At 42.1% G+C, this 14,320-nt stretch overlaps 1 protein-coding gene and 1 long non-coding RNA gene across 2 annotated transcripts; one reads left to right on the top strand and one right to left on the bottom strand.

The window, feature by feature from the left end:
* Nucleotides 1–3,333: 3,333 nt before the first annotated feature.
* On the bottom strand, nt 3,334–4,588 carry Arln (allregulin). The gene is made up of 2 exons (XM_006991874.4): nt 4,271–4,588; nt 3,334–3,526 (listed from the first exon to the last, which is right to left on the bottom strand). Coding segments are annotated over exons 1-2 (204 nt in total). The 5' UTR covers nt 4,474–4,588; the 3' UTR covers nt 3,334–3,525.
* A 313-nt stretch (nt 4,589–4,901) lies between these two features.
* On the top strand, nt 4,902–11,271 carry LOC143273979 (uncharacterized). The gene is made up of 2 exons (XR_013052351.1): nt 4,902–7,490; nt 7,734–11,271. It is a non-coding gene; the product is annotated as an uncharacterized LOC143273979 (long non-coding RNA).
* Nucleotides 11,272–14,320: the final 3,049 nt, after the last annotated feature.

The following is a 14,320-nucleotide window of genomic DNA, read 5'->3' as shown; positions in this document are numbered from 1 at the left end:
GTGTGTAATAGTGCCAGAGACAACGCGGCAAACCAGAGACTAGAACTGGAAACTCACATTGCCTTTTTAGAAACAAGGGTTTCGAGTGATTCTTCCATTTTCTGTAGTTGTCACTGGATAATATTGAGTTGGATTAGATGTACCCTTAGAGTATTATAAATGGACAATCAACAAATAAGTAGGGGAGAATATTTCAGAGAAATTGTCTATGAACTTTCTTTAGGACTCTTTAAAGTGTGTTGAATTATAAGTGTATGGTAGACAAAATGACTTGTCTTTTTCTTATTTAACATTTTTTATTTTACATACCGACCAGTTTCCCCTCCCTCTTCCCCTAGTGTTCCTCCCTCCCCCGACATACACACTCCCTTCTACCTCCTTCCCCATCCTCTCCTCCTCAGTCTCCATTCGAAAAGGGGCAGGCCTCCCTCATGGGCTTGAACAAAGCATGGCACATCAAGTTGGGTAGGACCTAACTCCTTCCCCAGCATCAAGGCTGGGCAAGGTAATCCAGAATGGGGAACAGGTTTCCAAAGTGCCAGGGACAGGTCCTGATCTCACTGCTAGGAGCCTTACAAACAGACCAAGCTACACAACTGTCACAAACATGCAGAGGGCCCAGGTCAGTCCCTTGCAGGCTCCCTAACTGTTGATCTAGAGTCCATGTGCTCATGTGTGCTGTGGGATGTTTTGTATGCTGTGAATTTGTTACTCTGTTGGTTGATAAATAAAAAGCTGATTGGCCAGTAGCCAGGCAGGAAGTATAGGCAGGATAAACAGAAAAAGAGAATTCTGGGAAGAAAAAGGCTAAGTCAGGAGACACAAACCCACCAAACAGGGAGCAGCATGTAATGGCACACAAGTAAAACCACAGAAAACGTGGCGACACATAGATTAACAGAAATGGGCTGAGTTTAAGTGTAAGGGCTAGTCAATGATCAGCCTGAGCTAATGGCTGAACAGTTTTAATTAATCTAAGCCTCTGTGTGTTTACTTGGGTCTGAGCAGCTGCAGACTGGGTGGGACACAGGAAAACTGGCTACACACAGGAGCTCAGGTCAGCTTCTCTATGGGTTCCCCCATCATGACATTGACCCACCCCCCACCCCTAGCTCATACAATCTCTCCTCCCTTTCTTCAAGACTCCCATAGCTCAGCCCAGTGCTTGGCTGTGGATTGGCCAAGTCCTGGGATAGTTGGCTGTTTCACTACTGTCCAGGCTTTGTGGGACCTTCTCCGGTTCTAGGAGCTAGGAAAGTGCAGGCCTACTTGAAGCAGTCTGTTAGGTTGGAACTCTGGGGCTAGCCACTTAGAGGGTGTCCAGGATACAGATTGAGGAGACACCTGGACTTGGCAGGATGCTAGCAGAGCAGAAGATAAAGTTAAGAAGTTTAAGGGGAAATTTGTTTCCTTAGGCCCTGGTAATTGAGGTAGGGGAGTCCAAAGACCAGGGAAAGGTGGGACAATCCCACCCTTAGGAACAGGTGGTGGAAGTTACTTGAGGCTAATATCTCCCTAAAAAACTTCTTCCAAGTCCTAAGTCATTCAAATGGAATTGTTAGAAGCTATTTCACATTTAGAAACCAAGTGTGAATTTACAAAGGCACTTACCAGATTACTCTTTTGCTGTCTTTGATAAGAACAAATTTGCAGCTTGCCTTGAAGTTCCATTTACATATTTCTAGTAACTTCCAAAGTGTGAGCATCAGTTTACTAAAAAAATCCAGTTATCGATAGATTCAGCCTTCATGCTGTTCTTATGTGCCAATCACAGTTATATTACTGTGACAGTTCTTGAAAGAGCAAGGTAGATAAGGTAGACAGACAGACAGACAGACAGACAGAAATTAATTTAGCATGAGGAATTGGCTTACATATCAAGACTTATCATCTAGCCACAGTAGGCTTGAAGACTAGAAAAGCTTAAATTCTAGTTCAAACCTTAGGGACAGAACCAGGGAGACTGGCCAGAGTCTGAAAGCCTGAGAACTAAGAAAACTAGAAGTGCTGATGTCCACAGATATGATGCCATGCCTGCAAACTACTGACAGGCCGGTAACCTGGGTAATGGGGGAAAAAATCATGAAAAAGGCAGGAGTTGAGCTTATTAAATTCAGCTGTACAGCTACAGTGGGCGTGACAGTAAAGAGAAAGGCTTTCAAAGGCTACTTTAAGGGGAGGGTGTTCTACAAGGGCATTGCAGTTGTTCAGTGTCAAGGGACTCAGAACAGTCACAGCTGGGGCCTAATATGGCTAACTCCAAGGTAAGAGCAGTCCTGCTTGGAGACAACTGTGTTGAGTGCAGCGTCCCTGAAGATCCCAGTGTCTTGTTCTCAGGCTAGAGTAACTCAGCACAGTCTTCAGTCACCCCAGAATAATATCCACACAAATGTTGCCTTCTCTTTCCATCCAGGTTCTAACAGGACTGGATGGCCTCGCATCACAGAGGGTACCTTTACGATTAGTTTATCTTCCAGAAACAGAGATATACCCAGGAATAATGTTTTACCATCTGTTGTGGATCCCTTAGCCCAAAGCGACCCAAAATTTAACCATCATACTAAGATCTCCATACCATACATTTTTAAAGTATCTGATAGCTGTGGTAGGCCGCCTTGGGGCTCAAGGGAAGCAAGTGCACGTGGGACCTAATGGCAAACTACGTCAGGACCATTAACCTCCCTACTTTATCACGAGACAATCAGGCAGCGAAATTAAGTTCAGCAATATAACTAAACATTTATTAGAGAAAATTAGTATGCAGTACAAACTGGATCACACAGTCTGGTAAGCTCAGTGCCTGTCCCAGTCCTGTGTTCTAATATAGATGCTTCAACTACAAATTACAATTACAAAAAATTACCCAGACAAATGCAACAATATCCTGAAGACATAACAGTTAAAAGTTTACCAAATATTACAACTTAAATATAAGGGAGAAGCCCCCCCACTCCCAAATGTTTTAGGCAGTTCTCATATACTAAATAGCATTAAAGCCAACAGTAACCAATTTCTTATTACCCAAGGCTTAGGACGAAAAGGAACAGCTTCCGAAGTACTTGGAGTGGCTGCTTTGGGACTGCTGCCTTTCTGAATAAATGCTACCTATCCAACAATAGACGATAAATATTTTTAAATAGCATATTTTAAAAACAATGTTCAAAAAGTAAGCTTCACAAAGGTAATTCTTTTTGTTGTTATTTACTGATGTGTCCAAAATGATGCCTAGTTAATAATGAGGGGCCCAAATACCTGCTGGATGAGTAAATTCCACATAAATTTCCCTTAAGTACTTAAGTTACAGGCATTATTAAAATATATATATTATATATCATTTAGTTACAATCATATTAATTCAAGCATTAAATACATGCTCAAAAGGCATGGTGCTATTTTAGGGAGGTCAAGGCTTAAGGAGAGGTTAGAGGTCTGGAATTCGGCAGCTGGAAATTCTCTTTATTCAAGAAGTCTGTAGTATTCAGGACTCGCTCCAGAGGCCACATTCTTGATGTCTCAGTGAAGCAGTCTGTAAAAACCAAACGTGGTTACCATTTCCTTAATCTGCTTATTTTGACATTTAATGCCAAACTGAACATCTAAATTGATAGTCGTATGTCTATCCCTACATAATTTACATTGATAAGGAAAAACAAAAGGCCTACACCATACCTAGAGGTGCAAATCAGAACATTCAAAGTAAATAAAAAAATTGCTGTTCTTGAAATGTCTATCTCTACCAAAATGGCTTAAAAAAATTCCTATCCTTTCACCACGCTATCAACCCCATCTAACCCTTTCTCTGCCTTCTAATACACCACCCAATCAAGAGAGAGAGAGCCAAAGAAGCTTAAGATATTCCATTCTTTGACAGATGTAGGAATAGGGATACTTTGGAAGATAATAAGCATATCTGCATAAATTTTATGACAAGGTTTGGCCATGGTAGGGTTACTTTTGGCTAACTGTGTTTTAAGCACGTACACAATTACCCAAATCACATTCAGATATAATCACATTTGTTACACCCTACTAATTACTTACTATGGATTCTAACAATAGATAAAAGTTTCTAGAAGTTAACTTCGGTTACTTCGTGGTGGTTCAAGAACTCAAGACATAGCAAAAAACAAAACACCTTGGGAAGTCAACGTTCCCGAGTGCAAAGGAAGGGGAAGTGCAACGTTCCCTCCCGTGCAAAGGAAGTCCATCGTCGCTCTTTCTCCCAACTCCACCACCCGACTCCGCCAACGCTAGCTTCGGAGACACTCACCAGGGCAAGAGGTACACGAAGATGAACAACACCAGGTCGAAAAGGAGGAAGAGCCAGAGATCCAGCCAGTAGGAGTGTTTCGGGAGCCCGTTCGTCCCGGACTGAGGTCGCTCATCTCGGTTCTGCTCCCTCCTTCCCGCTCCGCCCGAGCCTCCCCGCTCGCGGACACCATCGGTCCCCGTCGCCGCCTGGCTCCCCTCCATCTCCCGCCCGCTGCAGCTCGGCGCCCCTGAGAGCCGCGCGGCTCCGCACTTCCGCTATGGCCGAACCAGGAGCCGACTACGGTCTGATCGTCACCGCGCGCGCCTCAGCCTGGGCAACCAACTCCGGTCGGCCACGCCCACCACGCCGGCGCCCCGCCCCGCCTCCCGGGCCACGCCCACCACGCCGGCGCTCCGCCCCGCCTCCCGGGCCGCGCCCAGGCGCCCTGCCCCGCCTCCCCGCCCCCGCGCAGGCGCCCCACCCTTCTAGGAGGACGCGCGCGCCGTGCCGTCCCGCTTCCCCGGGAACGCGCGCGCGCGAGCGCCCGGAGGCCCGCTGCGAAAGCTCGCGCAGGCGCCCTGCTCCTCCTCCGGACCCTGGCGCAGGCGCTCTGCGCCCCGCCCCGCCCCGCCCCGCCCCGCCCCCGATTGGCCATTGCCGAGCTCCTGGCGTGAAGGTGCGCCGTCTCACGTACCTTCCCGGCCGTGTGCAGCCCAGAACCGGTTTTCCCGGTTTCTAGAAAGAGCGAGAGCCTTCTCCTCAGAGGTGTGCCTGAACTTCAGGAACCGCCGTCAGATGATTCCAGCTGTGCCCACGCACAACGTTCATAGTCTTTCGTAAACATGAGCGTGTTCGGGATTTTTTTTTTTTAAATGGGTCATGAGATTCTCCCGTGTGAACTTTTATAGATGACAACACTGTGTGCCAATTTCAAAAGGTTGGACAGACCCGGTAGGATTATCTCTCCAGTCCCTGTAAGCCTTCCGGCTTCTTATTGTCTTATGTATTAGGGTGGGTTGCGTGGATGGTGTTGTACAGTCGGTTTGCTCTTAATCTTTGAAACAATGGGTGAACATCAAAATTACAGCCGTGGACTTGCAAAAGGATCAGAGGAGGTAAAGCGCGAGAATTACATAGGTATTTCATGGGACTATAGTTAATAAGCCTCTCACCTCTGTGCCAAAATATCCTGTGAGCAATAGATAAAAACCTTTTGGAGTCTATTAACTTAGCAGCCCACTGTGCCCTACCTACCAAAAGCTCAGATAGCATCTTGGGCCTGTAGGAAAGCTTTCTTCATATCGCTGAACCTGCCTCTCGGCTGTACTCACCAATGTATTTTAAACTTGCCTTAAATTTATGACTTTCTTTGTTCTGTAAAATGATAAAACTTCATGACCCTGTTTCCACATTGGAAAATAGAATTGGGGGTAACCTAAATCTAAGTATTTCCGGCCCTAGAACTATCATTTTTTCCTTTTAAGAAGAGAGCTGTGTTTTTTGCACAGGTAATACAAAAGTTGGGTATGGCCCCAGAAAGAATGCTAATGAAAAATGACTGACTCATACCACCAGGCTATTACACTTCAATTATTCTTATCCATTGCTGTACTATAAATACTGGATTTTTAAAAAATCTAGACATATAAATTGATTCTGTTGCTGGAGATGTGGCCATGTAGTGTTCTCACATGCACTACCATTAAGTCTTCATAAAACCCAAAGCTGGAATCATTTTACAGATACAGAAAATTGGGCAAAAAGAATAAATTATTTAAGGTTACTAATATAACCATAAAGTGAACTCTAAATTCAATATCTTAATGATATTATTATACAGTTAGCTAATCAGACTTTAGTTTACCACTTGGGCATCAGACAAAGATAGCACACAACTGTAAAGAAAAATATGATATCCTTTGCCTTGTAGATTGTGAAAATGAGAGCCATTACCTGGGGATTAATTAGATTGCACTATAGACAAGCTTATCTACTGTTAGTGGGTTAGAAATTCCCTGGGTTTAAATGATATTGAGTGTTTACAGAAATTAAGAAAAATAAGTAAATTGCTGATTCTTCCAGAGGTTGATCATACATCCACTGGCAAGGTAAGACCAATTGTTCCTAATTATTGAAATAGAATTGATAACACTTGAATTTATTAAGACAGAAGTAGCCTGACATAAGATGAAAAAATTCTGAAATGTTTCCAAGCCTTCTTGGCACTGAGTTGAGTTACGTGCCAGTGGAGGTGTTTGTCTTCTTGATCTATCCAGCCAGGAAGAGCAATCTTTTCAAGCATCCTTGGCACTGAGTCACATGCATGTGGAGGTGCTGTTTCTCTGGAGATAATAATTAATGCAAATAGAGAGGATCATTTATAGTAAATTCAGTTGAAGGATCTTTCACTCCTTCAGAATTAACTGTGTTGATTCTTGGCTACTCCTTATAGAAATGAATGTAGAGTATGTTGAGGAGGAATTTGCTATGCTCATTGGTTAAAAGTAGGAATGCAGAGCCGGGCGGTGGTGGCGCACGCCTTTAATCCCAGCACTCGGGAGGCAGAGCCAGGCGGATCTCTGTGAGTTCGAGGCCAGCCTGGTCTCCAAAGCGAGTTCCAGGAAAGGCACAAAGCTACCCCGAGAAACTCTTGTCTCGAAAAACCAAAAAAAAAAAAAAAAAAAAAAAAAAAGTAGGAATGCTAGTAAAGGCATTTGCTGCCAAGTCTGATGACTTGCATTCAGTACTCAGGACTCACATGGTTGAAGGAGAGAATGGCTCCTATATGTCCCCATTGCATGTGAGCACACAAACACAAACAGTAATGATAATAATCAAAAAGAAAAAAAATACTGTACTAAAATCAAAATATATTGTCATGTATGAGTTCTGCATTTCCCTAGTCCCACTGAACCTTAGGTAGGCCTTACACATTCAAGAGAAAAATACATACTACCGTTGTGGAATATTAGTTGAAGATGTGTTACATTTATGCTGTGGAACATTTGTTTAATGATGCAAAAATGTGTTGTATTCTTTTATGTTGCATTTGTATAACTCAGTGATGCTGTATTACTGTGCCTGTCTAAAACACGTGATGGGATAGGCAGGACTGCCAGGCAGAAAGAATAAATAGAAGGAGAAAAGGAGGAGAAGAGGATGCCAGGGACCAGCCACCCAACCACACTGTCAGACACGGAATAAGAAGGAAAGAAAAGATATTCAGAAATAGAGAAAGGTAAAAGCTTAGAGGCAAAAGATGGATGGAATGGTTTTAGAAAAGTTGGCTAAAAATAAGATTATTTGGGATCTGGGTGGTGGGCCCCCAAAGAGCAAAGAGTTAAAAAAACAAAAAAAAAACAAAAAAACTACATACTAGAGGTTGAATTGTTGAACTGCTGCTACAGTCCAGCAGACTGTCTTCCTAATACAGCATAATTAATCACCTCTCATTTTTATTTTATCTTTTCCTCCTTTTCAGATTTGGTACCTATCTTAGTCACTGTTTATTGTTGTGAAGAGACACCATGTCACAGTAACTCTTACAGAAGAAAGCATTTTAGTTGGGAGCTTGCTTGCAGTTTCAGAGGCTTATAGTCCATTATCATCATGGTGGGGTGCATGGTGGCACAGATAGCACTGGAGCAGTAGCTGAGAGCTATATCCTGATCTGAAGGCAGGAGAGACTGGGAGAGGGTGGATCCTGCAAATGCTATTTCCTGCAGGGAAATGAACCATGTGAGGCAAGATGGAAACTCGTTCAACATGACTTAGTTATACGGTGCTGGTTCAAACCTTGAAAGTCCGACACTGGGCAGTTTATTTTAAACATGTTTAAGTATGGCACAGTTTTGGAAAAAAGTTTCCTGGTAACAATTATCCCAACCTGGTGTGTACAATAAAGCTTAAGGCATGACCATATGGAAACTCTTACTGTAAAATGTTAGTTGAAGATATATTACATTTATGCTGTGGAGTATGTGTTCAATGATGCAAAGATATGTTGCATTCTTTTATGTTGCCTTTGTTTAACTCTGTGAAGCTGTGTTACTTTGCCTGTCTAAAACACCTGATTGACCCAGCTGAATGGCCAATAGGTAGGCAGGAGAGAGAAATAGATAGGGCTGGCAGGCATATAGAATAAATAGGAGGAGAGACCTAGGAAAAGAAGATCATGGAGTGAGAAAGAGGAGGAAAGGAAGAGTCCAGGGGCCAGCCACTGAGCTACACAGCAAGCCATGGAGAAAGAAGTAAAGAAGAGATATACAGAAATAGAAAAAGGTAAAATCCCAGAGGCAAAAGGTAGACTAAATAATTTAGGTTAAGAAAAGCTGGCTAGAAACAAGCCAAGCTAGGGCCGGGAGGAAGACAGAGATTCTGTAGAGGGTAAGGCATTGTAGAGTTTTCTGAGAGCCAGGAGTAAGGAGCTAGAAAGGAGAGATGGAGGATAAAGGAACAGAGGACAAAGATGAGGCCCAAAGCATAAGGGCTTAGTTATTACTGGAACTACACAGAACAGAAAAAGGAAGTACAGAGAGGATCTGAATGTCAGGATGGAACTGAGGCTGGGTAGATAGAATTTTATCTTAGAGAAATAAAGTAAAAGGACATAAGAGTTCAATGTACTTAGATTCTTTTCCCAAAAATAATTCTTGCCATTCATAGTTTCTTTTCTGGGCCCCCTGGGAAGTATATTATTAAGTCTCGTTCCATAATAATATACAAGAACAAAGTATGGAAATATATTACCCATTGAGGCCATTGTTACCCAAACCACCACAGTACCGGTCCCAACAGTAATCCCATTGATTGCTACAACTATTTATCCATAGTCTGGCACTTTTTATTATTTTTTTCATCATTATTACTTCACATATTGGGGATAGCTTTTGTAGTCCAAGAGCAAGCATCATAATCATCATCCTTAAACTGGTGTTTCTCCCTTATCTTCATACTCTGAAAAAGCTCCCATCCCCATACCCAGTTATCAATCCAGCGCCACCCTACTCAGACAGCCTAGTCAGCAGCCTTTTCCCCAGGGTCTCTTCAATTTAGTACATCCCATTCATTCAAAATGTGATGGTTCCCACTACATGTCTAAATCCTACCCATCCTTTGGAACCCAGTTTAGGTGCTTCATAGTTTCCCTCCCTACAGTTCACCTTGATCTTCCCTAACACACCATTTGCAAAATCTTCACATTAACTCGACTTTAGGTACTTAGTATGTCTTGCTTCTTGGAAAGAAAGTATTAAAATGAGGGCTTGCATAGATGCTAAGATTAAAGGCATGTGCTATCACTGCCTGACCTCTATATTTAATATAGTGGCTAGCTTTATCCTCTGATCTCCAGACAAGCTTTATTTGTTAGAGCACAAATAAAATATCACCTGTTAATTGTTTTAATAGCATTTAGCTTCTCTTTGCTTTAACACTTCCATGTAAACTAGTAGCTGTCCTACCAACTTTCTTTTCCTCTGTTGACTCTTCGCTTGGGATAAAGGGTCCTCCCTAGAAGACTGAGAGTCTTACTTAGGTTTCTATTGCTGGGATAAATACCATGACCAAAAGCAACTTGAACAGGGAAGAGTTTATTTAGCTTAAATATCCTGGGTCTATTGAGGGAAACCAAGACAGGAGCCTAGAGACAGAAACTGAAGGAGAAGCTGCTTAAAGGCTGGCTCCCCTTGGCTTGTTCAGACTACTTTTCTTGGATCACCCAGTACCACCTGCTCAGGGATGGTGTCACCTACTGTGAGCTGGGCCTTCCCACATCAACTATCAGTCAAGAAAATGTCTCCACAGACATACACCAGGCTTGTGCATATTGTCATAACCACGATGACTTCATATGTGCAGCTGCCCTGTTGTGTCTGGAGAACATAGTTCCCTTGCATTCATTCACTGCCTGTGGCTCTCCCAGGCTTCCCTACCCCTCTTCAGCAATGATCCATGCCCCTTGAAAGAGAGGGTGCAGCACAGATGTTTCATTTAGGACACAGCACTCAGCAGGCTCTTATTCTATGCACCTTGGCCAGTCTGTGGGTCACTATCTACTGCAATTTTTTCTGAAGAGGGTTGAGAAATACATTAATCTGTGACTCCATGCCATGTGGGCAGTAGAGCTGTTTGTCTTTGAGACACACTTACAGAGGTGAAAGGGTACCATGTAGATGACATTTGCACAATCATCTAAAAGAAGTAAGGGAATGAGCTGTTCTCAGTCTGCTGTGTACAGTATCAGTTAGAGGGTTATGAGAGTCATGGGCTCATGACAATTTTAAAACTATCCTAATGTTACACTGAGTGAGGTTCTAGGATTCTCTAAAATATGAATATCTTGACTGATACTGTCTATGTAGGGTGGGAGGTGTAGAGCTATGTGATGGGAATTCCAACCATGCCCCCATGGTTGTGCATGCCTGGGGACACTTAGTCATTTCTACCTAGTCATTTCCAGGTCATATGTTCTGTGTAACCCATGACCCCGTGGTTGCGTGGTTGTGTAAGCGTGGCACAGCCATGTGATCTATGCACATTCGTAGAATAGCCACGTGGGCCCATGTGCACAGGTGCAACTTGGCCTTTAAAAGATAGCCCCCATATTCCACCGCCCCCTTCACACACGTGTCCTTTCAGCAGGCCTGATCACTTCTATCCTTTTCTCCTCGTCTTAATAAAACTCTTGTTAGTGGATTCTGTTGTGTTTCGTGACTTTTCCTCATAGAGTAAGAGCACCACTTAAAAATCATCAGTATGTAATAAAACAAGTTTATGATACAAGTTGCTTCACTTATTTTTCTTTTTAAAAATTTTATTTCATTTTATGTGATGGTTCAGAGCAAATCCCAGCCTGGAGAGGGAGGTGAGTATTAAGTCTCATCTGCAGCTAAGGAACTAAAGTCAACTGATAGCTCCTGGAAGGAAGGAAGTCACTTTAGGAATGTTACCACTGGTAGGTCAACCATGCTCCAGTGGAAAGCCACATATCCAAGAATAAATGGACATCACAAATTGGACTCTGTGTTCTTTTCTGTTTTGTTTCTAAGAGGACACAAAGTTGGGTAGGTTGGGAAGAGGGCTTTGATCTGGGAGAAGTTGGGTAAGGGTTATTATGGTCAAAATTGATTGTACAAAAATTTAAAGGAACTAATAAAAAAGAATTTTCAGGCCACACTTGGAGGGGAGAATCAAAGTCAAAGAGGTGAAAAATTCTAGATTCAATGGGACCGATACACATCTGAACTTATAAATTATGGCATGCATAACACCTACATAGGTTCAAGTCAGAAGAGTCCCAGCACTGAGAGAAGAGGACATGGGGTCCTACCCATAAAGGAGGATAATTTATACCCACTGACAAAGGGAAATCAGCTTTCTCCAATGGAGTCTTAAGCTTATGTCAACCACACACCAAAGTAGACCTCATGCCCAGGAGAGGTTAGCCAACACAAACTCCATGGGCTTTGTGTATGTGTATATGTATGCGTAATTTTTATTTTGTTTTTACATTTTTTAAGATGATTTTTATTGGTCTTTTGCTTGTTTTGATTTTTAGTTCTGTGGTTTTGCGGGGATTGGAGGGCATTTGGATTTTTTTAAAAGAGAAAGTTGGGTGGGTAGGGAGGTGAAGGGGATCCGGGAGTAGTTGGGAAAGTAGAAAGACATCAAAATATATTGTGTGAAAATAAACAGAAAAAAATGTGAAAAGCTATGCTATGGAGCACACAGAGCAAACACTTATTTGGGCTGGAGTGTGGAACTGCACTCAATCATTCTTTCTGCTCAAGTAATTTAATAAGAGGAAAATGCTGTGTCACATGCTTTTCAATATCCTTGTTCAAAATACTATCATTATGTTATCTAGATGTGTTTTTCTAAGTTCAAGTTCAAGAAGAGGTCTGTTCTTTAACACAAAGGGAATTAGCATGCAAGAGAGTTCGCTCATGCGTTCGTGTGTGTGTGTGTGTGTGTGTGTGTGTGTGTGTGTGTGTGTGTGTGTGTGTGTGATAGAATTGCTTGGAAACAAGACTTGAGGGTATGGCCTTGAAATGGAGCTGAGACTCAGGAGAACTCAGGCCTCTCCCTGTAGCAAGCTTTCTTTATGGGCCACCAACCAGCTCCCAACTCAAGACATGAGAATTCTGATTAGTTATGAATGCTCAGCTTATCTTAGCTCTTATTTTAATCTCTTTCTCTTTATGTCTTGCCTCAGGGCTTTTTACCTTTCTTTCTTTCTGGATGTCTTACTTTCCTGATGTCTCCATGTCTGGCTGATGCCTGGCTTATGGTCCCAGGCATGGCCCTCTTTTTCTCCCACATTCTCTTTGTTCTTCTCCCCTTTTCATGAAGCCTAGATTTCTCTTCCTACTTATTCTGTGTCCACCAGCCCTGCCTATCCCTCTCCTGCCTAGCTATTGTCTGTTCAGTTTTTATTAAACCAATCAGGTGTCTTAGGCAGGCAAGGTAAAAAAAAAAAAAAAAAATGCAGCACCTCTTTACATAATAAACAAATACAGCACAAACAACTGTAACTCATCCTTACATCATTAAACAAATGTAGCATAACAAATGTAACACACCTTTACATAGATAAATATTCTGCAGCATAAACCAATGTAACAGATCTTTACATAGTTAAAATAATATTCTACAACATTTAACTTCTGATTTCTACTAATCTTCCACCTTCTCACAGTCCTAAACATTGACTACCACATTGAGATTTTTCCATTCCCTCTTTGATTCTTGGTAATCTGGATTCTTTATCAGGGGGCCTTTTGTAACCCTGTATTCTAGTGGAATCCTCAGTGAGGACAGGTGAACTGAGACATCCTCTGGAATGTTTCCTTAATTCCAATACTATTCAAATTGTTCCACACAATAGAAACAGAAGGAATATTACCAAACTCTTTTAGTGAGGCTACAGTTACCCTGATACCCAAACCACACAAAGATGCAACAAAGAAAGAGAATTACAGACCAATCTCCCTCATGAACATTGATGCAAAAATACTCAATAAAATATTGGCAAACCTACTCCAAGAACACATGAAAAAAATTATCCACCGTGACCAAGCAGACTTCATCCCAGGGATGCAAAGATGGTTCAACATACAAAAATCTGTCAATGTAATACACCATATAAACAAACTGAAAGAAAAAACATATCATCTCATTAGATACTGAAAAAGCCTTTGACAAAATTTAACACCCCTTTATGATAAAGGTTCTAGAGAGATCAGGAATATAAGGAACATACCTAAACATAATAAAGGTTGTAGATGTAATTCTAAATGGTCTTATTAAATAAGAAACACAGAGCCAAATAAAGAGTTAAAAGCCCAGAGATGGAGCAGTAGCCAAAAGCTAAGACCACCTTATCTTACCACTTGCTGCTGTCCTTCCCTTGAGAGAGAGACATTCTTCCTGTGTCCTGTCTTTTTATTGCCCTTCTGTTCTGCCTTCTCATTGCTTCTAAACCCAACCACATGACTTCTACACAGACCTCCAGGTCTCTATGGTTGGTACTGGGATTAAAGGCGTCTGTCACCATGCTGGCTGTGTTCTTGAACACACAGATTTTGCCTGCCATGTGATCGGGGATTAAGAGCATGTGCTACCACTACCTGACTTCTGCTTAATGGCTTGCTCTTAGCTCTGATCCCCAGGCAACTTTATTAACATACAAATAAAATCACATTTCAGCACAAATAAAATATCACAATAAAGACAATTTACAGCAAGCCGACATCCAACATTAAATTAAATGGAGAGAAAGTCAAAGCAATCCCACTAAAATCAGGAACAAGGCAAGACTGTCCACTCTTCCTGTATTTATTCAATATAGTACTTGAAGTTCTAGCTAGAGCAATAAGACAACCAGGAGATCAAGGGGATACAAATTGGAAAGGAAGAAGTCAAACTTTCACTATTTGCAGATGATATGATAGTATACATAAGTGACCCCAAAAGTTCTATCAGGGAACTCCTACATCTGATAAACTCCTTCAGTAATGAAGCAGGATACAAGATCAACTCAAAAAAATCAGTAGCCCTCCTATATAC

The sequence above is a fragment of the Peromyscus maniculatus genome, chromosome 6, assembly GCF_049852395.1.
Source record: "Peromyscus maniculatus bairdii isolate BWxNUB_F1_BW_parent chromosome 6, HU_Pman_BW_mat_3.1, whole genome shotgun sequence".
Classification (NCBI taxonomy): Eukaryota; Metazoa; Chordata; class Mammalia; order Rodentia; family Cricetidae; genus Peromyscus; species Peromyscus maniculatus.
Note: the sequence above shows the minus strand (reverse complement) of the source record. Positions and strands in the feature narration are given on the sequence as shown.

Excerpts from the sequence above, each read along its gene's own strand:
- Arln (XM_006991874.4), bottom strand. The coding sequence starts at position 4,473 with ATGGAGGGGAGCCAGGCGGCGACGGGGACCGATGGTGTCCGCGAGCGG.